The following is a 27,834-nucleotide window of genomic DNA, read 5'->3' as shown; positions in this document are numbered from 1 at the left end:
TTATACTAGCTGAAGCCCACGTGGAACGGCCATAAGGTCTTACAAGTAGAAGTGTCATCTAAGTTTTTGTTGGTTGTAACATCCAGTAAGACACACTTTTCATTCTCCTTTATGAACTGAAAACATGAAAAGGGAGATCTTAAAGTTTTATATTAGTAGCTGGAACTATTACTTCGGCCACTTTTTACATGAGTTAAGATCATTACCATTTGCTCCATTTTCAGTAAATTTACTACCCACAAAGAATATAAACATTTTTCTTGTATGCATATTTTTAGTTTAGCTGTCCATTCCTTGAGGTGTTTAGTTTGTGTATATACTTTGTACTGGTGAGTTACTCAGAGACTGAGTGGTATCATTGAGTAAGTGAGTTAAGGCAACATATTTTTGAAAATGCTTGATGAGCAAAATTAGCTGCTTTTGGATATGTGGAGACGACAACGCCACTTTACATCTACCATTGCCTTGGTTTTACTGTGATGTTTCTTGCAGACAATTAAAGTGACCCTACCGTGAGAGAAATGTGGGGGTTGCCATTGCTGGACTAATTTTTATACTTTTTTCTGGTCAGTGACTCAGGAAGCATTAAAGTCATTGCATCAGCATAACATGTCAGACCTGTCTTTATTCATGAGTCCCTATCAAGTCACATAAATTTACATAATAGTATTAATAATAGTTTGTTTACCCTATAGCTGCCCTAAAACACTTATACATCTGCTTTTTATTTTCAATACTCCTTGGGAGCAAGACTGTCATCTTTGCTTTTCCTAACAGGTATCTGTTAACTGTTACCCCTCAAGATAGATAAACTTCAAGGCTGGAGTTAATAACATCTCTATTTATATATCCTGTAGCCATTTAGTTCAGCCCTGACTCCTTACTGATTCAGTCCAGGAACAAAAGGCTAATTAGTAACTGCACCCAATTAGTGACTTGTGCCTCATCGTAGATCAGATAATTGTCATAGCTTTCATTAAAAACTTTACAAACTCTAATGTCACACCACAAAAAGGCTCTGCCGCTGGAGACTGATGTAGAGGCACTAACTCTTTCTACTTGAAGTGGAAGTAGGGACAATGAAATATATAATGTGGAGGTATATTAGCAGACCTGGAAAGGTATCATTGGCCTATTATTGAAAAATGCCATCTTAGGATAGAGCAGTTTAGAACATATGTATCAGCGGAAAATAAATGATGAGAGGGCATTTAGTGTAGGAGCAATGGCAGCATGACCACTTGGGAGGCACAAACTGATCTATTGATTAATCTGATTAAGAATTGGGTCTCAGGTTTTGCAAGAACAGTGGCTGGTAAGCTAACATCTACTACTGAAAGTCAGCTGAGTTGCGCAGAAGTGTGGCTGCTCCACCAGTAAGTGTTGGAAGCAATGCCATGCCAACCCTGGCTCTGTAGACTCCTTCACACTTCTTTTAGTTGCAAGAATCCTACAGTTAGGAGGACCTTGTAAATTATGCATACATTTGGAGCTGTTTTTTCTGTTATTTTAGGAACAGGCTAAAAAAATGAAACCATCAATAACAAGCATATTGTGTATATATAATCTGCAACATAAGCCGAACATCTTCCAGCAAACTGTTATTGCAGCAAAAGTACCAGTTATGGCAATGAGCCTATCACTAGGAAGGTGCTTTTGGTTCCAAATCAGTAAGCAAATGTCTAAAGAGTGTGCCAATGTCAGAATCTCGGCACTTGCATAGCCAGCTTTGGGCAATAAAATTGCCCTTTGACTATAAAACAATTAAAACAGCACCTGGTGCTTGCAGCAGGTAGCAACTGAGAAGACGTGGTGGGCCCTGTGGCACATTTGTATCTTCTGCAGTACGTTGCGTCTGTTCTGTTACAATGTAAAAGGACATTTTAATGTGTGGCAGACTGATGGGAGGCTGTGTAAAGACTACAGCTGCTTAATAAGAGAGACACTGACAGGCTGCATCGCTCACAGCTGGGACTCAGCACTGGGCTGGGCCGGCTGCTGGTCACCCTGTCCTCCTCAGACAGATGGTGGGAATTTATACACTTTTGTTATGCAATCAGCAGGAACAGAATGCAGCACAAAGGCTGACGGCAGACCTGCCCTGGTGCACAGTGTGTATGCAGAGTAATGTGTGGGTGAAGAGCCTGGTGTCTGGACAGTGTTTTCAGGTCAACTCAATGGCATGACCTGCTCTGTTGATGTGACATTGGTATATATCTAAAGAAATTAAATAAAAATGGCGCCTCCTATACGTGAATGATAAAACTACTGCTGCCGTCAGATTGGGTGTGTACCAAAAAATTGATATGTGTAACTTTTGAGGCGCTTTTGTGAATATGTCCTATAGTGTTGTGTGTTGTGAAAAAACTGATTGCTGCATTCTTTTAATTGAGTACTGATTTTTACACCAACACACAACACTATAGGTCATATTCACAACAGTCCCTTTAAAAGTTACACATTGGTATATAGCTGAAACATTTCCCTGTCCAGGAACACTGTGCCAGTCTGTTGACCTTTCTTCCTTAAACACATGACCGTCTCCAAATACCAAAGTACCTTATGGGATCATGTACCACCAAATGAAGCCTATAAAGAAATTAGGATTTTCTTTATGAATCATTCTATCCACAAGGTATATAGATGGAACCAACAGACTATGTAAGTCTCTGGCTTCATATATCTTGGATAGTCCAATAGAAAAAACTCTTTGAGAAATCTCTGACTTTATTCCTGTCCATTTGGGGGTTCGGATTTTCCTGCCCACCTTTGTATGTTTCCAGCAAGCACAACCTATTGCATTTTCCATGATAGTACGTTGAAAATCCAAAATGGAGAGTGGGATGGTCACAGCAGGTGTGTACATCCAGCAGCCTAAGTGCACATATCTCACAAATAGATTCCCTGAGGGATGGAAAAGATAAGGATTGACTCCCAAAAAAAAAAAAATGGAAATGCTAGTTTTATATGGATTAGCCCTTTAAAGCAGAACTAAACCCTCTGATACTTTTCAGCCATGGAAGCTGCCATCTCAGCTTATGTTTGATCTGCAACTGTCATGGTTCTGCACATGTGATCAGTTATGACACCAGCCTTTTGATGGTTTGACAGTTTGGTTGAGCACAAGCAAATAAGACAGTTAGCAATGCCAGGATTGTGAGTGTTTTTGGAAACATTAAACCGGAGTTCCACCCAAAAGTGGAACTTCCATTTTAGGTAGTAATAACCCCCTGACATGCCACAATTGGCATGTCATTTTTTTTGAGGGGGGGGGAGCGGGTACCTAGTTTTGACAGGTACCCGCTCCCACTTCCGCTCGGAGTGCCGCGGCGCCCTGAACGGAAGTTCTCCCCCCCCCTCTCCCTCCCTGCAATCTTCTGGGACATGTTAGAGGTCCCAGAAGATTGCCGGCTAATCAAGATGCGCAACGCAACTCGCGCATGCGCAGTGCGTACACCGGCCGTGAAGCCGCAAACTGTCACAGCCGGGTGTCCACACCAGTGATGCCGGCGCCGCCGAGACCAGAGGGAAGAGGATCGAGGCTTCGGGCGGCCGCATCGCTGGACCGTGGGACAGGTGAGTGAAAAGGCTGGAACTCCGCTTTAAATAAATTGATTTATTTCAGCCTTTAGGAACCTATATAAAACTTTAAGATAAATACATTTCTGCCCACATATATTAGAAGGTGCTTGAAAATTATTGATCTGATAGGGAAGCTGCCAAAGACATAGAACCCTCACCCAGCTGCAAACTGTCAGATCAGGTGACTATCATCTTATGCCTGTAGGCTACTTAAGAGCCCCAGTACTCTGATGTGTGTCCTTATATTCTTTAAAGGAGTGAGTGTCACGGCTTGATTTTTCTGTTTTGCCAAAAAATTTAAAGATGTTGGAAAGTTCTGGTGTTTTTCTGAGACCCTGAGTAGAGTAAACGTGCCTTCCCCATTCTCTAGCACTTAGCACAGATAGCAAGAGCAAGCCACGCCAATTGATTAAATCTAACGTATTGGCAACATTTTCATGTTGGAACATGTATTATCAACTCTGTATCAAGTTTAGAAATGGTCTGCATTGTAAACTTGATCCAGAGTTATTACTTTAAAGTCAAGTCTAAATACAAGTGAGCACTCTGTGCCTGGAGGAAAAGAGGTTTAACCCCTGCATACAAAAAGACTTCTGAAAATGTAAGTAAGTAAGAGCTGTGAAATGTACAATAAACTTCTACATTCCATTATAGCAAATTGGATCACTGTATAGGGTTTTTGTCTTTCTTTGGAGATCCTCTGAAGGAACCCTAGGGTTCTATGGATCCCCGATTGAGAAAGGCTGATGAAATGTGAAATCATTGTGAACAGAAAAGCAGGTAAAAAAGATAAAAACAATTTCATGACCTGGAACCCGATACATTCCAACATAGTTCTTGGCTATTGCTTGGTGTGCAAACAAATAATCTTTTATTATATCGGGCACCAGATCTGCCTCCTGTGAATACAAACACATTAAAGTGCTCGGAGGTGAGCATCGTCTGTACCTGCCAATTTTGTGCTACGACTGCTCTGAGATTTAACGTGCTCTGGATGCTTTATAGCTTTGTGAATTATACTTAATGCCCTACTGGGGTTAATAAGCTATATAGGTCATGATTCCCTTAATATCTGTCACATTCATTTTAATTTTTATTATTTTCCATGTTAAATCTCATTAAGTTTGAGGCAATGGGAGGTAATAACAACATAGAGGCAGCTTTCAGAAGCATATCCATGCTGACTATAGAGTAATACTGATAAACAGAGAATCAAGTTAAAGGGAATCTGGGAGGGCTGAAATATGGGGCTGCCATTGCTGATTTGTTTTTTAAAGATACAAGAATGGCGATCCAGGCTAAAATAACTAGTGATTTGCTGTAATATATAACAAGCAAGCTATCATTTTTAGACTATCCTTGAGGCATTTTTTTCCAGGTGAGTGATTCAATAGGTTGAGAAGCCTCTACCAGGAATTTATTGCTAGAGCTTACACTTTTCATTGTCTTATTCAAGGCAAAGTGACAGTGTCTGTGAAAAGCTCCCCAATCCTCCACCCAACTTCACCTGTTCAGTGATCCCCTGCTGCTCATTCCTCTGTCGCCACCACAACCAAAATACCTGGTGCCTGAGCAAGAAATGATCAGTGACATACCCCTTTTTTCATATAACATAAGGCCTATCAATTGACTGTGAGTTGACAATGCATTATGGGACGTGATTACCTGCTTTCCTATACCTGGAAGTACCTTGTAATTTGCATTTGGTATGACAGAGGAAACGGTGGGAATCACTGGAGAGACTATAAGGGAATCAAAGGAGTGGTACATGCTCTGTTAGTTTACCCTAACATTATCCCTTAAGTACCAAGTGGCAATTGGAGATCCTATGTTTTGTCCTCATTTGAAGGGTAATCTGCCTTCAACAGACAACAGTTTACCAACTAAAGTAGCCTAACACACTATTGTTTATTAAAATTTTGTGAAGGTTTACCAACTTCTTCTGAGGTCCTTTCATAGATCTCTAAATATAATCCAAGGAGCTTAAAAGAAGGAGGTAGACATCCAAAGAGTGTCCAATGACTTTAAAAGAAGGGGATAGACCTCCAAAGAGACTCTAATGACTTTAGAAGAGGGGGATAGACCTCCAAAGAGAGTCCAGCGACTTTACGAGAAGGGAATAGACCTTCAAACAGAGCCCAAGGACATGAAAAGAAGAAGATAGACCTCCAAAGATAGTCCTTTGCCCTCAGAAGAAGGGGCTAGATTTGCAAAGAGAGTTCAAGGAGCTTAAAAGAAGGTGGTAGCCACCCAAAGAGAGTCCAATGAGCTTAAAAGAAGGGGGCAGACTGCCAAAGAGAGTCCAATGACTTTAGAAGAAACGGATAGACTGCCAACGAGAGACCAAAGACCTTAAAAGAAGGCAAACCTCCAAAGAGAGTCCTTGGACCTCAGCATAAGGGGTAGAACTACATAGAGAGTCCAAAAGACCTTCGAAGAAAGGGGTAGACCCTTGAAAGCTTGTCCAAGAGAAAAATTACCTTTTAGCGCAGATAATAAAAATGAAAACAGATGGTACTCTGTGTTATTGTAAATTCACTAATATGGCTACAATCACTTTAGAACTCTTTGGAGACACTTAAAAATGTATTTGATTTTGATTGATTGATTTGATTTTGGCCTTTCTAAACTGTTTGGTGGTACACATTATTTTTTATATTATGTTTTCTGTTTTGTTACACTATTTTATGAAAACAATAAAAGCTATAGTGGACACTAATACACAATTCTGCTCTTCCTTAGTAGTAGTCTCTCTTGGAATCCTATAGTTACAAATTTGTTTTAATATCTTTCCACAGTCGGTGCTGTGAGAAAAAAAGCTGCGGTAATCGGAATGAGACCCCATCTGATCCAGTCATCATTGACAGGTAGGAAACCAAAGAGCACATTGTCATTTGTCAATAACTATCTAGTGCCTGGCTGAATAGAGGAACAGTATATATGGGAGTTGTAATGCAGACCCTTCTATATAAGAGTGTAAATAAAAAAGGAGTGGTATATAGTAGATAATGATGTTCCAGCAATCTTATATTCTTCTGGTTTCTAAAGTGGTTTCTAAAGCTGAACTCCAGGATAAGCAAATTTCGTTTAAATACAAGAGGCATACGTATTCTTACCTCAATCTTGACGTCCTTTGTATATTTCTTCCAGATCTGTGCAGTAATCCAGTGTGAAACTTTGCTTCTGTGCAGGAGCTTCCTGTATTATGACCAGTCTCTGCTGCTTCCTCTCCTTGTGCAGGGTGACTGGTCTTGTCTCCGCCCCTCATGTAGTTATCTGCACGCAGCCTGTAGTGGTTGGTTCCTGTTGGGTCCCTCCCACAGCTCTGCTCTCTGCACAGGCTATGTACAGCACAGTGATGATGTCATCACTATGTTTATATGAAAATATCTGGATTTGCAAAGGCATCTGGGGCACACCAAGTGAATTTATATCCTCTGTGACTAATAAGCAATACAGTAAAACCTTGGATTGAGAGTAACTTGGTTTGAGAGCGCTTTGCAAGACAAGCAAAACTTTTTTTTATAAATTTTGACTTGATAAACAAGCGATGTCTTGATAGACAAATAGCGTTACGTCACAACTGAGTATAAAAGAGAAGAGAGGAGCCTCTAAGTGTAGCAATATGGTTACATTTAATGAAGGTTCAATATTTAGTAACTCACATGGTTGATGATTAAAGCAGGCACATTTAAGTTTGCCGGCATCCGGGGTAAAGCTGTCCACATAGACCGTCCTCCACACAGCCATCGAGGTCATCTCTTCCTACGCTGCACTCCATGAGCGCTCAAGCCTCGCTTTCAGATCGTTCTACTGCAGGGTAGTCTTTCCGGTCACAATTGCAGACTGACGGCTGTGAAAGCCAAGGTGTGGAGGACGGTCTATGTGGACAGCTTTACCCCGGATGCCTGCATACTTAGATGTTCCTCTTTTAATCATCAACCATGTGAGTTGCTAAATGTTGAACCTTCATTAAATGTAACCATATTGCTACACTTAGAGGCGCCTCTCTTCTCTTTTATACTCTGTAGCTCCTGCTGGATTTTGCTTCTAATCCCCTTGTGGAGGCCATTTGTGGATGAACATTTTATGGTTACACAACCTATCACATTGTTATAATCTTTTTATATGGACTGTAAACTGAAGGATTTATGAAGAAATGGTTATGGAACAAATCATCTTAGTATCCATTATTTCTTATGGGGAAATTCGCTTTGATATAAGGGGGCTTTGGATTACAAGCATGTTTCCGGAATGAATGCTCGCAATCCAAGGTTTTACTGTATATTTAAATGAATGTTTTTGTCCCTGGTGTTCAGCTTTAAGTGTATGTTCACAGTTCTGAGATGGTGTGATTATTGTGTTGCATGCTTGTCTTGTAGTGATTGCACCAACTGCCTGGTATGAAGGAACGTTTTTTTTGGTGCTAAGCTGTAATAGGCACATAGACATGAATTTCTAAATGCAAACCACATCACATACACATTTAGATCTCGTTTTTTGGTATGGTCTTTATTAAAGACCTCATAATTATCATATGGTCCTCATGTAAGGATTAAGAGATTGATTATGTCTTACAGTACAGAAGTGTAAATATGTGTGTATCCTAAGATATTAAACATTAATATCCTAATATTTTACATACCTTAAATACTTTAATATTTAAAGTGTTATTAAACCCAAAAGAAAACATTTACTATATCGCACCATAACAATTCTTAGATGTGATGGCTGCATTCACTTTCTTTTTTAGGCATTCTTTCTTCTATTTTCACCTGGTGATCCTGCCAATTAGTCTGTTGTTTTTTTTATCAGAAAAGATCTCTTGCAGTTACAGGGATGAGACAGACCATTTACCCTTGACAGGGGTGCTTACAATGATCAGCTTTTATTTATATATGTAAAACCTTTATCTCAAAAGGAAAAAAAAAACTGTTTGGTGTAAATGATTATAAAGTGTTAGCTGGAGTTTAGCTTCAATGTATTTATTTATTTATTACAGATACTTATATAGCTCTCTCAATTTATGCAGCGTTTTACATATATATATTGTACATTCACATCATGTTGGTGTATAAATCTGTAAATACTTCTAATACTGACAATGCTACTGTCCAAAGGTGCCCCTGTGCTCCTTCATACAGAGTAGGGGCATTATAATACAGGAGGTGTGTTACTGCTCAGATCACCAGGTGAAAACAGAAGGAAAAAGCCTAAAAAAACAAATGCAGCCACCACTTCTAATAATTGGTAAGCTGCAATATATTACATTTTTGGTTTATACCGCAGGAACATTAGAACAAAATAGCTGACATTACTCACATTATTTATATGGTTAACACATGAAGTTAGTCAATTTGTACGTGAAAGTTTATGCAAAGTATCATCTTTTATTGTTTGGGCGCTCTCATAATGTTCATTGTGCTAAAGAGAGGGTACCGTTGTAGTCTCCAAATTTTAGATGTTTCTGTCTACTTGAACAAAAGGAATAATAAATTGCAGGGAGGGACTGGGTGAGTCATAGAACATAGAAAAGTGACCGCAGAAGAAAGACCGAGTGGTCCATTGAGTCTGGCCGTTTTTTTATTTTTTTATTTTTTTTTTATACATAATTTGTTTTTTCGTTAACTTTTTTTAAGTATAGATCTATGTTTGTACTAAACATGTTTGAAGCCATTTACTGTTGACTAGCTCACTACCTCTGCTGGAAGTCTATTCCAAGCATCAACTACCCTTTCAGTAAAATAATACTTTCTAAGATTAGAAAGTCACTTCAATCCATTAAACCACAGGAGCCAAACTGGCGGCCCTCCAGCTGTTGCGGAACTACAAGTCCCATGAGGCATTGCAAGGCTGACAGTTACAAGCATGACTCCCATAGACAGAGGCATGATGGGACTTGTAGTTCCGCAAAAGCTGGAGGGCCACCTAGACCCAAGAAGTAAAATGTATTACAGCTAACCAGTACTTAGATGTGGTGACTACATTTGTTTCCATTTTATAGGCTTTTTTTCCTTTTATTTTCACCTGATGGTCCTTCCAGTAAGATTTCTCTTAACCTAGGGTGACAACAGTCCCTGAAAGTACTGTATCTATGGAGGAGCAGTGTTGTTATCCTAGGCTGCTCTACTGATTAGGACTACAGAATACATCCCCCTCTCCTCATCTATATAATATGGGAGGTGTATTGCTGTTCACAGAAGATGCCCAGGGAGACTGATAACATTATTTGAGGTTTCAGGTTAGTGCACAGGAAGCTAAAAGGACACAATGTTCCTAACAGGATCAACAGGAATGTCCCCATATCTGCAGAAAATGGCCTGAAAAAAGGAAACAAATGCCGCCACCATGTCTAAGGCCCCTTTCACACAGGCGGACCGGTTAGATCCGCCTGTCCGTTTTTTTGGCGGATCTGAACGGTCCCCCCATGCATTCCTATGGGGCATCGGATGGCAGTGGAAACATGTCCGCTGACATCCGACCCGATCCGTCAAATCTGGACGGATGGAAACCCTATTTTCCATCTGTCCAGCGGATCGGATCGGACGGGATCGGAAGAGAATGGACCGACGGTCCGTTCCCATCCGATTTCCCCCATAGAGATGTATGGGGAACTGACAGCTGTGTCTCCTCACACAGCGCGGAGACACAGCTGTCCTCCTGCTGCTCAGCGGGGGATCGATTCGCCGATCCCCCGCTGAGAAAAACGGAGTCCGTTTGACGGACTACAAGTGTGAAAGAGCCCTAAGGACTTATAAGCTGAAATATAGCAGAATCTCGTGCAGCTGTGCATGGTAGCCAATTGGCTTCTAACTTTAGCTTGTTCAATTAAGGTAGAATTATAGGGGAAAACTTTTTTTTTTTTTTTTTTTCATTTTGGATGCAGCAAGGGAGAGTACCCTGTCAGATTTTTTTTTTTTTTTCATCATCTGTGTCCCATTGCGGAGATTTCCCTTCACTTCCTGTCCTATAGCCAAACAGGAAGTGAGAGGAAATTCCCAAGAACGAAGGAAATTTTTTGAGGGCCCCGAGGTCACCAGAACTAGTATCCCCATTGGAAGAGTTTCCCTCTATTACTTCACAACCCAAAATGTAATTGTTTTTTTGGGGGGGGTTTTCTTTTACTTTCACTTTCAATGATAACGGTAAACAGAACAAATAGAGATAGTAAATCTCCCTGACAGGGGCACAGACAGAAATACAAACTGACAAGTGTTGTGATCTCTCTCCACTCTATCCAAAATTAAAAAAAAAGTTGTGCCTTTAGTTAAAACATAGACGCTGATTGGTTTCTATGCAGAGCTGCACCAGATTTTGCATGCTCCAGTTTTAGTAAAATACCCCCCACCCCCCCCACATTATATTTTTGTTCTTGGGTTTAGATGTATTTGAACTTGTGTGTGCATTTTTTTCTATTTTTCTTGCAGCAAAGCAGTTAAAGTTAGCCTGGTAAATGTGAAATATTTAATGTTTACCAGTAAATATGAAATATTTCTGTAAAATATTTTGTGTTTACCTGGCTAGAAGAAATTAAAAAATGTATTTTTCCCTAAATTTTTACTCCTGAATTTTATAAGCAAGTAATACAGAAATCCTTCAAAACATTCATAAAAATATCTTCTATTTTTTTTTTTAATTATTACACAGGCTTTCTTACAAAATACAGATTGTTAAATGTATGTGATTTATGTACTGCAACTCTTTAAAAGTAAAAGAAATTCTCTGCAGTGTTATCAAAAGGGCTTGTGATTGAGTGTTTGCTACAAAACGAAGGCAGCACATATGCAATACTTCTTGTAGTGGTATGATAGCTATTACATGGTGTATTTTCCAAGCAGCAAAAATTGGCCTTCTCTGCCTTGATAAATATTCTGTGCTTTTCTCTTTTCCTGGGAGACCTTTAGCTGTCCACAGCTTGCTGTACATTCCTGTGGCCATCTGCTTCCCTCATTTACACACACCATTGCTGCAGCCCAAATGCCCACCACAATCATGTTGACCTGTGCATTGCCCCAGCACATAGACCAAACCATGAAAATATAGACACACGTGCATAAATACAAAAACACATTAAAGATTAACTAGTCTGGATGCAGCGAGGGGGCCAAGAAACCAAAAATCCATCTCTTAGAAACATCCTGAAGTATAGTATGCATTCTAAAAATAAATATATAAGTACACCAACACTTATTAAAAAAATAAAAAAATAAAAAAAACAATATACTGTATTTTTTTTTTTCACCCAGCTCACAAGTATTGAAAATTAAGGGCATTTATAGGGGATTTTAATCAAAGAGCACATTATGATTTAAAAGTAATTATAATATGATGGACCAGGATATATACCGTATATATATAAATCTATTGGAAGTTAAAGTGGATGTAAACCCTCTCATATACCCAGTGATACACAGAGATGAAACAAATCCCCCTACATAAGTTTTACATGTGTATCTGCAGTCTTTCCCTTTCAGTGCAGATCATGTTATAAATCTTTCTTCCTCATTCAGCAGTGGGTGGGGAGTCTGGGAATACACTCTGTGTAAACTGATTGGAGGAAAAGCACCCCCCCCCTCCACATAGGCAGAGGAATGAAGAAACATGCAGAGCTGTACTGTGAATAGACCAGCTCTCTGATTATCTATCTCTAAGCACCCTCCCGACACAAATTTCCAGCTGATTTTATCTTGTGTGTTGGAGAGCTTGTCAGAAGTTATCATGCTGATAACAGAGGAATGGAGCAGCAGAAAGACATGGCACTCAGAGCTTTGGAGAGAGATAAGTAAACACTACAGATATATATACAGCAAACAGCAAACAGTTTTGTTCCTTTTGGGATAAAGGTTTTTACATAAATGGATAAAAACTCATCATTGTGAGCACCCTTGTCAGTGGTAAATGGTTTGTTTCAACCCTCTAACTGCTATATCTGCAGGACAGCTTGTTCTGTTGAAAAGCAACAGACCTACTGGAAGGATCACAAGGTGAAAATAAAAGAAAGAAAGCCTAAATAAATAATGCGGCCATCACATCTAAGAATTGGTTGCTTGGGAATTGAATGAATGTTAGCTTTTTGGTTTAATGCCACCTTAATGCACACTGTTCAGGTAGTATCTGTAAAGTAACACTGGTAGATAAATAGAATGTAGTAGAGGCACTCCCACACTCCCAGGTTTTGAGTTAGAGTATGGGGTTGATTTACAAAAGGGAAAAAGATTGTGCACTTTGCGAAGTACAGTTACACTCTGCATGTGCAGTTGCTCTAGAGTTTAGTAAATGAGGAGAAACTCTGCTGATTTCCATCATCCAATCAGGTGCAAGCAAAAATTATTTCCCCCCCCCCCCCCCTTGCTCATGATTGGGTACTGATTGCAAAGTGAAGCTTTACCTCATTTACTAAGCTCTGGTGCATCTGCACTTGCAGAGGGCAACTGCATTTTGCAAAGTGCACAGTCGATTTGCCTTTAGTAAATTAACCCCTCTATGTCCATACAAGAGAAGTTCTTTTATTGTTCAATGTTTTGATGGATTGCAGTCCATCTTTGTCAAGGCCTTGAAAAGATGGAACGTGGTCCATCAAAACATTAAACAGAAAAAAACCCTCTTGTTTGGACATGGGGTTGATTTACTAAAACTGGAGAGTGCAAAGTCTGGTGCAGCTCTGCGTGGTAGCCAATTAGCTTCCAGGTTTTTTTGTCAAAGCTTAATTGAACAAGCTGACGTTAGAAGCTGATTGGCTACAATGCACCAGATTCTGCATGTTTCACTTTTAGTAAAACAACCCCTGTGTACTTATGCGGAACACCTGGGCCCTTTACTCCTATCTACACACACACACATATATATATATATTTATTTATTTATTTCAGTTACTTATATAGCGCTGTCAATTTACGCAGCACTTTACATATACATTGTACATTCACATTAGTCCCTGCCCTCAAGGAGCTTACAATCTAAGGTCTCTAAGGCTCCATTCACACCTGAACATATCGCTTTCAGGCGCTTTTTGGGGTGTTTTTTAGGTGGTTTTGTGGACGTTTTTCAGGTGTTTTTTAAGGGTTTTTTTCAGGCGTTTTTTGCAGGTGTTTGGAGGCAGGCATTGACATCTAACAAAAACACTTGTAATCTGCCAAAAAAGAAGCTCGTGTACTTTTTTAAGCTTCAGGCGTTTTGCTTCAGGCAACAAAACGCTCATATGTGAACAAGAGCCATTGAAATGAATGGGATTTTGCTTGTTGGACGTTTTGGGATTTCAGAGATGAGCGTTTTACGAGCTGAAAAACGCTCAGGTGTGAACAGGGACAAACTCACATTCATACTTACACACAATTTAGACCGGATCCAAACAACCTACCAGCATGTCTTTGAAGTATATAAGTATATATACACACAGTATATATATATATATATATATATATATATATATATATATATATAAACAATATATCATATATATTAATATTAATATTATCATATATATATATATATATATTTATAAATATATATTATATATATAATATAGATATTATATATTTATATATATAAAACTATATATATAAATCTCTCTCTCTCTCTCTCTCTCTCTCTATAGATATATATATATATATATATATATATATATAAATATATACACACACACACACCACACAGCACAAACCTATGCAAAACATGTAGCTACACTAGCTCAACTTTCCTAGTTTCCAAGTTTCTAATTTATAAAACGGAGCTCACTAACATATATAAATGCAATGATTGCAGTTTTTTTATATCCACCATACACCAGTGTGCTTAGTGTATAGATAAAATACTCCCCAGTTACTCGTCGCTGAGTCTCAGTAATTAGAGCCTGGGAATCGGATGTGAATTTTACCTTACTATAGGCTTCCAGTCTCCTGCGTGTTAGCGCTCAAGGCTATTACTATGTAGTCTGGGCCCCCTCCCTCTCACTACGCTGGGCTCATACATTCCCCAGGCGGCTAGTGAATCTGTGCTAGGAAGTCTGCTTCATCTCTGCTAGGCGTTTATGCAGTCATGCCAAAGCTGTCCCAGTGTGCCTTGTATGACATACCATCATGCTCAGGACTCTGACATTTTTCATCTACTTTCTCTTACAAGTAGTTTTATGTTGTGGAGTTGCAGTGTATAAGAGAAAGGTCTTATGAAATGTACGTGTAATGTAATGCATGACACTTGCTGGATGCAGGAACATTGTAATACTGGGGGAATAGATATATGTGGCTCCTGCCCCAAAGTAATAAAGTAGAAGTCCAGGCAAAACCTAACTAATGCTAAACGTGCTCTCTGCCACATTCTAAACCTAATCTATCTAACGCTGTACAGCAAAAATCGCTGTACTTACCTATTTTGCAGCCGATCCGGTCAGGTCCCAGCATCAGCTGTCAGTGGCGGCTTCAGCGTGCAAGAGAGGCATCCTACAATGGAAGCCCCATAGTAACTCTATGGGCGATGTCACTTCCCAGCCGTTTCACAGCCATTGTCGGTCCTCTCCTGCACACAGCTTCTGCCGCTGGAGACCGGACCGAATTGATTGCAGAATAGGTAAGTACAGCGATTTTTTGCTTTACAGGGTTAGATAGATTAGGTTTAGAATGGGGCAGAGAAGAAGTTTAGCGGTAGTTAGGTTTTGCCTGGACTTACACTTCAAGTCACTCATATTCCTGACTGGTGGTATGCTGTTCTCCATACTGCAGACTTTCTATGGGATACAGTAAGAAAATTCTGAGCTAGCAATTGTATATAAACTGTACATCGCCATTAGCAAAACATCATTACCGTGTATTAAGGGACTTCCACCAGGGGTGGAAGGAAAGAAAATTGCTTGATTCCCCCATCAACATTAACTGCTCCTGCAGCACTATTGTGTTCTGCCAGCAGGGGGCCTTTCTGGCCAGCAGAACACAATGATCACTGCTTGTGGCTATAGCCACCTGCAATAATCTTATGTAATAAAAATCTGACAGGCTGATCCATTCAATGGGCAGGCTGGTTGTACCCAAGTCAACCCATTGATCAACTTGGGTACAACCAGCCTGCCAGTAGATGAAACGAATCTCAGGGGGGTCCCTGTTAAACCAGCTGAGATTTGATCCATTTGTGACCCACTTTAGAGTGTCCCCTAAGTCGGTTATACATGAATCTAAATTTGGCCAGTTCAGCAGGGACCGGCTGAATTTCAATTCATGTATGGGCAACCTGGTTGTCAATCTATCAATCGAATTATGTACAACCAGCCTGTCATGTTTTTCCTGAACTATTAGTACCCCCAGGTATAGCCGGCAACACTAATCATTGTGTTCTTCTAGCAGAGAAAGGCTCCTCGCCGGCAGAACACAATAGCACAGCGGGAGGCAATTGATCAATTTTCTTTCCTTCCACCCGCCATATGTTGGTATATGATGGCGTTTGTCTTCTTTAACTACTAGGGTGTCTGTTTTGTTTTAAAGAACTAAAGTTCTAAATCATTACTGTATTAAAATGTATTGTAACTGTACTGTCTGCCCTTATGTTGTAAAGTGCTGCGTAAACTGTTGGCGCTATATTCAGTACATCCTATATAATACTAATAATTACTTGTTAGCAAAATGTTACTTGAAGTCAGACTTGGTTGAAAACTTCTGTAGGCTGTCATTGACGACTTTTTCTGAAATTGTCGGTTTCCTAACTGTCCCAACTTCAATGCTTTCTGAGTCGCAGGCGTAGAACTGGTATGCGGTCAGTGAAGTGACATTAAAGCGTTTGGTACCCGAACACTTCATATTCCTGATATGAGCCTGCTGTACCATGTACTTGTATGAGGAAAGTCTCCTGTTCTTCTTGTATTGATTCCTTTATGTGAAAGCCCTGGTGTTCCCGCTAGTCTCATTCTTTCCTATTAAAAACTGACCACACTAAGCAGGAGAGCACACCATGGCCACGTCTCTAGCTATGCTGGGAAGCAGTGTACTCTCCTCCAATGATCAGACTTGTCCTGGCAACCCCCCTCCTCCTGCACAGCCTTTTACTGGCAAGCTCAGTGTGCTGCTGCTTCTCCTCCCCCCAGCTCCTATGCAGCTGAGAACAGAAGGAATGCGATCACTTTTAAAAAAGGGGGAAATAAATATTGATAATGCTTTTTTATATTAGTACAAAAATGTTTTGCCCTTCATTTCTATTTTAAACTGAATGGGCTGTTTTACAAGGTGATCGTTTACAATCACTTTAAAGTTAAATCTTCTGATTGGCATGCTTTATTAGTCCAGTTATATTAAATATGTAGAAATTTGAGAATGTTGGTATACTACACGGTTTACATTTTTAATAGACCTATATGCTTATTAAATCATAGAACTGCATACAAATTAAAGTCAAAATACACTCTGTCAATCAACATGAACTACTGTATTTTTAATCCTTAAGCTTCTAGCCTCAGTAAATAAATAGGAAGATATTATATTTACTTCTTTTAATCCTTTTTGACAATTGTCATACATCCCAGGAGTCTTCGAGAAGAGAGGAGGGGCTCTCTCAACTAAACACACGCTCCCACCTGCATACCTAACCTAAGGGCAGATGGATTCCAGGAAGTAAATGCTACATGAATCATCTGCCCTTACTCAACATGGCTGTGGCTAGAAATGCTAGAGGGTGTTTTTCAAAGGGATTGCTCAACAAAATAAAGCATGATGACATGCATGAATGGGTGAGTTTGATATGAATATTAACCTCTTGATGCCGGCGCCTCCCAGCCTTTAACTGCTTGCCGACCGCCGCAAGTAGATTTACTGCGGCGGTCAGCCCCTGCCAGGCAGAGTGACGTTAATTAACGTCACTAGCCTGGGAGGGTCTGGGGAGCGAGCGCGCGCCCGCGGAGGCGCGCTCCCGCTCCCGCGCGGTCACGCACCCCCCCGCGCGTGTGACCAGCGGACCCGATGTCCGCCGGCCACTCGGCGATCGTCGGGGGAAGAGGGAGAATGTCAGGCAGCTTGTGTAAACAAGCCACCTGTCATTCTCATCGCTGTAAAGACACTGATTACTCGGATCTACTATGTAGATCCGTTGATCAGTGTCCTTACAGCTAGAGCCACAGCCAATCACAGTAAGAATCACGCCCCTAGGGACACACACAGCCCCTCCCTCCCAAATAAAGTTAACCCCTTCACTGCCAGTGTATTTTTACAGTAACAGTGCATATGTATAGCACTGATTACTGTAGAAATGTCACTGGTAACCCCAAAAGTGTCAAAAATGTCAGTCAAGGGTCCGATCTGTCCGCCGCAATGTCGCAGTACCGCAAAAAAAATCGCAGATCGCCGCCATTACGCGTTAAAAAAAAAAACAACAAAAATGACAAAAATCTTTCCCTTTGTTAGTAAACGCGATAACTTTTGCGCAAACCAATCAAAATACGCTTTTTGCGATTTTTTTTACCAAACATAGGTAGGATAAAACAAATTGGCCAAAAATGTTAAAAAATTTTGATTTTTACATTTTTTTTTTGGGGAATTTCATATAAAAAAATGTGAAAAATATTGCTATTTTTGCAAAATTGTCGCTCTTTTTTTGTTTATAGCGCGTGATCAAAAAATCGCACAGGTGATCAAATACCACCAAAAGAAAGCTCTGTTTGTGGGAAAAAAAGGACGTCAAATTCGTTTAGGTACAGCGTCGCACGACCGCGCAATTGTCCGTTAAAGTCACGCAGTGCCGAATCGCAAAATACCCCCTAGTCTTTTAGCAGGAAAATCCTCCGGGGCTTAAGTGGTTAAAGAGGTTTTTAATGCTGATTTCTGATCATGTGACCGCCAAGATAGGCGGTCACAGTGGTCACGTGATCAGAAAGCTCCCGATCGCAAGTAGAGATCGTGAGCTTTCCATTAGCCACCGGTAACTGTGGCGGGAGTGCGCAGGGCGCTCCCTCGGCACAGCTCTGTTTACATTCTGGTATGCATATATGTGGCCACTCAGCGTTAAGGCCCAACCGCCAAGAAGCAGCATATATGCTGCCGACGTGAAGGGGTTAAAAAGTAATTAAATGGCGTTTTCAGTTTGCAGTGCTCAGATACAGTAAAGTTCCACTTTAATTGCATAGTGTTTTCGCACGATGACTTACATTTAGGATTGTTGTATCTGTTCAAAATTAGCTGTATATGCATTTTTGATCAATCCCACCAAGTCTGGCAATCACCCAATAATTTCAGAGTGTTGGAGTTTGGTTTACCCCATACACACTTAATGAAATGATTTAGAGACCTCACATGGCTAATAACTGGATCACACCATCAGAAGTAGGTGGTCAAGAGTGTAATAATACACTAATAGCTCTTGGAGCGTGCTGTTCCTATTCTATATATATATATATATATATATTATATATATTTAAAAAGATCTGAATTGTTCCTAAATAGCTCCAATTTTATAGAACTAATAATCCCGGTTAATAGCCCTTACATTTTTTAGATATTTCTCTTTAAAAGTAAAAAGTTCCCATAAAATATCAGAAGTTGACATAGTTGAACTTTCTTTTATGAATAAATACTGTTCATTTTATGCTTTAAATCTTCTCCTGCTGGGGAGCGACAGGGAAAGACAAGCTCCAGTGTGTTTCAATAGGATTAGCAGAGAAGAAAACACTGTTGTGAAATATATCTGCCCACATTATCGCTTTATCTCACATACCTCCAGTCTCAATAAGCCCCTCATCCTTTAATTGCATTAGTGTTTTTTCAGAGGTCATAGATCACAGTATAACCAAAATCTGAATCGGAGATGTACTGGCAAGATTTTATAATAAAATTACAAGACAGAAATCATCCACATACATAAAATAATGATGGTTTTCTATTTTATTTATTTTAATTAAAGCAAAACGTAACTCCTGGAAATCCATCTGCCCCTAGATCAGGCATGCAAGTGTGCTTAGATGAGAAAGTCCCACCTTCAAATGAAAGACAAAAAAAATGCCCATAAAAACTCCTGGGATGTATAACATAATTTTGGCCTCAGCCAGAAACAAGAAAGCACCTGAAGAAGTGTTACAACAAATATATATTATAGAACTTCCTATCAATTTACTTTGGCTAGCAGCATAGGGATTAAAAATAGTTAAAGTACAACGAAAGGCAAAACTTTCTTTTTTTTTAGACAGAAGAATTTGAACAATTAATAGGCTTTTATTGTTGTCTGTGCCCCCATTAGGGAGATTCACCCTCTCTACTTGTCCAATTTACCGTTATCATTGAAAGTGAAAGTAAAAAGAAAATACCAAATTTTTAAGTTGTCCCAAGAAAAGTAATAGAGGGGAAATCTTCCAATGGGGACACTAGGTCTGGTGACCTAGGGGTCCTCAAGGAATTCCCTTAATTTGCAAGGATTGCCTCGCAATTGTTTAGCTATGGGACAGGAAGTGAAGGAAAATCTCTGTACTGGGACACAGATGGTGGGAAAATAAAATCAGACAGGGGTTATAACCCTCCCTTACTCTTTTCAAAATTAAATAAAAAAAAAAGTTATGCTTATAGTTCTGCTTTAATGTTGATTGGGAGAGTTTAAAAACTTGTGGACCACCTGTCTGCAATGTAATGCAGATGGGCGGCCCATGTAGGCAAAGCGGCGTACTGGTACATAGCTGTCTTTTTCTGGGTTTATATGCCTCCCCTTCAAAACCTACTGCGAATGTGAGAGTGAGAGTGTGAGTCTGACAGCAAGTCCCGGCTAATGTTTCTTGGCAAGGACCTGCTATTGGCTGTGTCCAATCACAGAAGGAACGATCTCTCTGTTTCTTATCCCTGGGGATCAAGGGACAAGAAACAAAGAGATCTGTTAGTAAAATCAGCACACATTACACATTGTTAAACACACATTTAACTCCTTGATGTTAGTGGCAGTTAGTCAGCCCCCCCCCCCCCAGCATCAGTTAGTGTCAGATTTTCCGCCACACTATCACAGTCAGATTATAAGTTGCTGATAATCGCCATTAGTAGTATAAAGAAATTCCAGTATATATACTATAGTTAGTAGATGCTATAACTTTCACGCAGACTAATCAATATACACCTTTTAGGATTTTTTTTACCAAAGACATGTAGCAGAATACATTTTGGCCAGAATTTATGAAGAAATTCGATTTTTTCAATCCTTTATTGGATATGTGTTATAGGAGAAAGTAAAAAATATTGGGGTTTTTTTTTCAATATTTTCTGTCTTTTTTTGTTTATATTGCAAAAAAAAATAAAAACCATTGGTGATCAAATACAACCAAAAGAAAGTTCTATTTGTTTGAAAAAAGTGATATAAACTTAGTTTTGGTACAGTTTTGCACGACGGCGCAAATACCAGTGCTAAATAGCGCAGTGCTAAATAGCAAAAAATAAACTGGTCATGAAAGGGGTAAAACCTTTCCGGAGCTCAAGTGGTTAATTCTACTTTCAGAAATGTTAGCACTAGTCATAGGCTGGGTTCAATCTTATGCGAATTGGATGTGGGTTTCCAATTCGCATGACAGGAGATTGTAACCGGCTCTCAAAGGAGCCAGTTCACACATCCCTGGGGCAGCCGCGGGGGCATTGCACAGGAGCCCTGTGCGTCTTTGGCTCCGTTTCAGGTCAGAATTTAGCCAAACATTTGGGCCTGATTCATCCCTGAAATGGAGAACAGGGACACACTGGACGCCTGCTGTGAGTTGCATCGGTATTAGGTGTGAACCCAGCCTAAGACAAGCATTTTTCAACCAGGGTGTCCAGGGCACCATGGGGTGCCATGAGGTTTCTTTAGGGGTGCCTTGGCAAAATTCCTAAAAATGTTTAAAAAATTGTATACAAGTCAGCAGGTGGATCAAGCCTGCCTTTTAGTTACACAAAGCTATGGATTTCCATTATGCACCATTACGACTTTCTAGAGCAGGGTTTCTCAACCAGGGTTCCTCCTGAGGTTGCTAGGGTTTCCTTGAGCATTGGCCAATTTCTGCCTCTCAGATAAGTTCCCAATGATACCATTGTCGCTTTTAGCTATCTGTAAGGGGGTAATTCTTCTTCCCACTGATGACAAGAGTAAGGAGCATTCTTCCCACTGACTGTCACACCAAGGTCATGAGTTGTAGATTTTTAGTTTTTAGCAGGGGTTCCCCGAGACCTGAAATTTATTTTGTGGGTTTCTCTGTGTTGAAAAGGTTGAGAAAGGCTGGTATAGACACTGGCATCCTAACAACCAATGACTGGTGACTAATCAGTAGATAAGGAGGATGTCTGTCGCCTCCACAGCATCCATGTTTGACCCTCCTGTGCCCCTCTCCCTTAGCACTGATTACAGAATGTTACAGTATAATGCTGACTCTGACAGGGGAAGAGGAAAAAAGAAGACAGGGGACACAAAAACTTTTTAAAAAATATTTGATTGTTTTCTTCCAGGTTTTTTTTAAAACCTAGAGAGGGGTAAAGGTGCTGTCTATCATGCTAGGATCAGGATATATATATATATATATATTTTTTTAGGGTTACAACCACTTTAAGATTGTCCTTATACATACCGTAAATAAATAAGACATCCCCTGAAAATAAGCCCTAGTGTGCTTTTTGTAGCCAAAATTAATATAAGACCCGGTCTTATTTTTGGGGAAACACGGGTAGTAAAAAAATGAGGACTTTCCTTACCCATGGCTGGATATTGAAGTTATCAGATACATTGGGATCACTGATAAAATAAACCTATAGCACAGCATCTGAACACTTCATTAGGATATTTGTATAGTTCTATATGAAGATTGTGTTTTATGAGTAATTGTCTAAAAGGTTCACAAATGAAACCTCTTTATAGAGAACGGTTGGGTAAACATCACTGTGACCAGTTTATTGTCACATTTCTATTACACCAGAAATCACTCATTATGATCTTTTTTTATGATGCTCTAAATTATGTCATCTGTGGAAATGTTTCTAACTTTCCTTAAATGCTATAGTGTTACAATTGTGGAGCACACGTTCCAGAGCTATTTACACAAGTCCTGAGACATCTGTTACTTATTACTACAGTAAAAGCCTTTAGTGAAAGACAGTCATAGCTCACAGGGAGACACCAATAAAGGCTCCATTATGTTTGTTTTCTTTCTAAAGCTATCCTAATTTACCATCCTTTACTAATGGGCTATACATGGCAAGCTGTGTCCTATGCAGACTTTCCCTGAGCGGACCGGATGAGGACTATATGTGTCCAAGGAAGAGCTGGGATGCCCCTAGCCACCATCACATACATCCTTTATATTATAACTCTGCACAGGAGGAATGACAGCTGGAGAAGGATGCTAGGGGCACCACAGACAGTTTGATAAATTGCCAGTAAATTAGACAGACTGTGAGGCTATCATCTTATGTGTGTGCTTTAATGGTTACTGATCTCTTTAGTGTATGTGATCAGGACAGGAACACACAGTTCTTGGTTTATATATAATATCCACTGATCCAATGGATGTAGATGGTCAGGATGGGATGACATAGACCTGAGAAAATACAGCAGAAGGGGGTCAACTAAAAACTATAGAAGACCCCAGACTTTCAAATGGCTGCACAAGACCAGCACATATGTGTACTCTAATGTCCAGAAATTTCAGTCCTGCTGCATTTTGTGCAGCCTATCACAATGCAGACTGAAGGGGTTTAAGTACAATAACCTCCAGCGTTTGTGTAAGTGAGTGCAATAATAATCCCTAGCATTGGTGTCAGTGAGTCCATTCATAAACCCCAGCATTTGTGTCAATGGGCGCAATACTAACAACCAGCACTGTTGTCAGCGAACACAATAATAACCCCCAGTACTGATGTCAGTGAATGCAATAATAATCTCCAGAATTGGTGTCAGTCCCCAGTGCCCGGAACCCTGTTGCCAGTAGCCACCCCCCCCCCCTAAAAAAAATGCAAAAAAATAATAACTCCCAGCACTGGTGCCAGTGAGTGCACTCATAACCTCAGCATTGTTGTCATTGGATGCAATAATAACCCCCAGCATTGGTGTCAGTGGACAGAATAATAACCCCAAGAATTGGTGTCAGTGAATCTATGTATAAATCCCAGCATTTGCGTCAGTGGACGCAATACTAACCCCCAGCATTGGCATTCCACTGCTAGTCACCCTGTTGCCAGTAGCCTGTGGGCCAGATGCAGAGGGCAGATCGGCCAGGCCACATGTTGGGCTAATATCTGGTGATCTCCTGACTGTATATTATCAGGACAGGATCACACAGTGCTGGGTTATATCTAATGTCCGGTGATCTCCTGACTGTATATTAGGACAGGATCACACAGTGCTGAGTTATGTCTAATGTCCGGTGATCTCCTGACTGTATATTATAAGGACAGGATCACACAGTGCTGAGTTATGTCTAATGTCCGGTGATCTCCTGACTGTATATTATCAGGACAGGATCACACAGTGCTGGGTTATATCTAATGTCCGGTGATCTCCTGACTGTATATTATCAGGACAGGATCACACAGCGCTGGGTTATATCTAATGTCCGGTGATCTCCTGACTGTATATTATCAGGACAGGATCACACAGTGCTGGGTTATATCTAATGTCCGGTGATCTCCTGACTGTATATTAGGACAGGATCACACAGTGCTGGGTTATATCTAATGTCCGGTAATCTCCTGACTGTATATTATCAGGACAGGATCACACAGTGCTGGGTTATATATAATGTCCGGTGATCTCCTGACTGTATATTAGGACAGGATCACACAGTGCTGGGTTATATCTAATGTCCGGTGATCTCCTGACTGTATATTATCAGGACAGGATCACACAGTGCTGGGTTATATCTAATGTCCGGTGATCTCCTGACTGTATAATATCAGGACAGATCACACAGTGCTGGGTTATATCTAATAAGCAGTGATCCCCTGACCATAGCGCAGGATCACACAGTGTTGGGTGGTTCTCTGTGATCACACCTCAGGCGTACACATATTTATAAATAGAATAATGTGTGTACTTTGTGTTTGGCTTGTTTTATGACATCAGCCATGCAGTAATAACTGGAGGAATCAATCACTTGTGCAGTACAGGTACAGCTGTTAATTACCCACTTGAAGCGAATTGTGCTGTATGAGTAGATAGAAATATTTCAGTGTTAACCTTTACACGACCAATAACAAATGAACTGCCATTATCCGTGCAGAAAATGAGCTGTAAACCTCTTCCATACAAGCACATCACAAGCCATGGAAAGGGAAGTAGCTGGCTCAGAGTCTATGGAACTCTTGGTGGAAGCCTGGCGCGGAACGGCAAAACACTTGAAGGGAAATTCCTGTGGGTGGTACATACATGGTGGGGTGCTCTTCTCTCCCGTATAGGAAACCTTTGTCTCCGTGTTTATACTACCAAATGAACCAAAATGTGTCTATCCAGATATATTGTAAGCATGATCTGCAGATGTGACTTTATTTCTGTCATTTATAATTGAAGATGTCACTGCTGCCCAAATTTAGATATTTACTGCATAATTGACTAACCTCATAAGATGAGCCATTTAAACGACACCCTGATTTACAAAAGCATTTCCCAATTTGGGATAAAAATACACCTTTTCCCCGAGCCCCTTATCATTTATATTCCTCAGTTTAGCTGACGGAAGTAAAACAAATGTTATCTTCTACATTCAAAGTAAAACTTCAGACAAAAATATGATAAATCCCCCCCCCCCCATGCATGATCACATAGAACATTTTCCAGTTTTCCTGAATTAGAATATTGTCCCAAGGTGAATAAAAAGTGTGGCCAGTAACTATACAAGGAAAGGTCATTCCTGGCCTCCTGTGCCCCATGGTAAATCCAGTTCTTGCTTTAGTTATAAAAAGTAGGATAGTCCAGAACCTCCAGTTGGGAAAATCTATTCGTGGAGACTCCAAAAGATAAACTGCTGTTGGTCCAAATCCTTCATTTAGCACAAAAAATGTATTGTCAGTCCTGGTGAAGATAGTCGTAAAGGAGAAGTATGACCAAAGCTCTTTTGGCCATACTTATCCTGTAGGTTACAGGAGGGCACTTAGTTTTGCACTCATGTGACCCAGATTCAGCCAACAGCAGGCTAAAGTCCACTGTTGGCTGACATCACAGAGCTGGTCCTGACTCTTCAGGGGTCCTGACAATAATGTCGGGATCCACCTAGATGCCTGACCATCAGCTGACTCATCTTGGCAGTCAATGTTCTGTGCTCAGTGCGGACCAAAGAACTGAGCGATCAGTGGTGATCACTCAGTTCTTGGTGTGGAGGCGGCGGGAGACAGCTGCAGCATCGGATAGATGCTGCCTCCACATAGGTACGAGTATGTATGATTATTTTTTTCTTATCCCACATTTCTCTTTTAAGATTTATTACTTAAAGCGGAGTTCCAGCCATTTCACTCACCTGTCCAACGGTCCAGCGATGCGGCCGCTGAAGCCTCGATCCTCTCCCTCGGCGCCGGCATCACTGCTGTGGACACCCGGCTGTGACAGTTTGCGGCTTCACAGCCGGGTACGCACTGCGCATGCACGAGTTGCGCTACGCGCCGTGATTGGCCGACAATCTTCTGGGACCTTTGACATGTCCCAGAAGATTGCAGGGAGGGAGGGGGAGAGGAGAACTTCTGCTCAGGGCGCCGCGGCGCTCCGAGCGGAAGTGGGAGCGGGTACCTGTCAAAACTAGGTACCCGCTCCCCCCCCCAAAAAAATGACATGCCAAATGTGGCATGTCAGGGGGTTAGGACCACCTAAAGCGGAAGTTCCACTTTTGGGTGGAACTCCGCTTTAATTTTAGCTAGTCACATGTTGGAGCTTACAGTGTCATCTGTTGCAAAATTCCATAGTTGACAGTGATGGTGCACAATAACCGCACCAGCCAGTCAGAATTTTTCATCATCTTCTTACTCTGCACCAATATAAACTACATTCTAATTAGTCGGTCAATCATCAGCAATCAAGTGCATAGTAGACCTTACTGAATTTATTTTAAAGGTCAAAAGCAAGCTTCAACTACAGTATATTCATAGCAGGTCTTGTGGGTACCACTAATTGTGTTAACAGATATTAGTCAATCATTTTGGTTCAAATGTATGCACAGCTGGGAGTTAGTTTGCAGTTATTATTTCACAATGACACAAGTTTTTGTGGATGTAACCCATTATGGTTGGCTTTGGGGTCCTGTCTTGTACAGTTATGACCATGGGCAACAACTTTATTCGGCAACCAATCAGAATTCATCATTGATTGTTTCCAACTGACGAAAACTGATAATTGGCACATTGCTGCTGTTTGCACTATATTATATTAACCATTTAACACTGATGCCGATGTGGTGGTGTTCAATGTTAAGATCAGTGCTTCTTTTAACACTGCCGTTTGTTTGTGAAGCCTCAGCATATCTTACAAGTCTGAAGAGAGGCATTATGGATGGCTTGGGAATAATTCAGGCGAGGTTTTCACGTTACTGGAAAAGCAGGAGATAGTAGCTCGGCGATTCTCAGTGAAAGCAGCGGTGTAATAATGGATCAGCTTCATGTTTGATGAGAATGTTGTGTTATTCCATTTACTAATGAGGCACAGAGGATCTCCAGTATTACACAGTGACGTACACAGACAAGCAGGCTCTTGTACATTGGCTGGTACTGTAATAAAATATCATTGTACACAGAGAACACCTCATTACACAGACCAGTAACCTAACACAGCCGCCCGTCTTATTAAGCAATAAGGAATATCCAGGGACCCCGCACTGCATTTCTGCAATCTGATACCCTCAGTAGGACTCGGAATTCACTGTCTTCTTCTTCCGGGCTGACATTCCTAGACAATATTCAGCAACTTTTAAAGGATTGGCAGAACAGTTAATGGATGATCTTTGTATGTCATGTTCAGTCATCTAAACTACAATACTTAAAGTAAATGTAGAATCAATTACTAAAATCTCACATAACATGAAGAAGTTAAAGCGGAATGGAAATCAGTGCCCTGATTATAAGTGTAGCCCCAACAGTGCCCAGCAGTGATGTCAGTCAGTGCCCAGCAGTGATGTCAGTCAGTGCTGCCTTTCAGTGCCCATCGGTGCGGTCCATCAATGTCACCAATCAGTGCCCATCAGTGCCGCCCATCCATGCTGCCTATCAGTGCCCATAAGTACCACCTATCAGTACCCATCAATGCCACCTAACAGTTCTCATCAGTGCCGACTATCAGTGCCCATCAGTGCTGTATAATAGTGCCTCCTTATCAGTGCCACCTCAT

The 27,834-nt window shown here is 40.6% G+C and overlaps 1 protein-coding gene across 4 annotated transcripts in view; it reads left to right on the top strand.

Moving 5' to 3' along the window:
* Positions 1-27,834, top strand: part of EBF2 (EBF transcription factor 2) — a 131,215-nt gene that overhangs the window by 13,390 nt on the left and 89,991 nt on the right. For all 4 annotated transcript variants that reach the window (XM_082255464.1, XM_082255462.1, XM_082255463.1 and 1 more), the window contains exon 6: positions 6,381-6,449. In XM_082255464.1, coding sequence (XP_082111590.1) covers positions 6,381-6,449 — 69 coding nt within the window. The remainder of the gene's footprint in view (positions 1-6,380; positions 6,450-27,834) is intronic.

Source organism: Pelophylax lessonae (genome assembly GCF_965119305.1).
Source record: "Pelophylax lessonae genome assembly, chromosome: 4".
Taxonomy (NCBI): Eukaryota; Metazoa; Chordata; class Amphibia; order Anura; family Ranidae; genus Pelophylax; species Pelophylax lessonae.
Note: the sequence above shows the minus strand (reverse complement) of the source record. Positions and strands in the feature narration are given on the sequence as shown.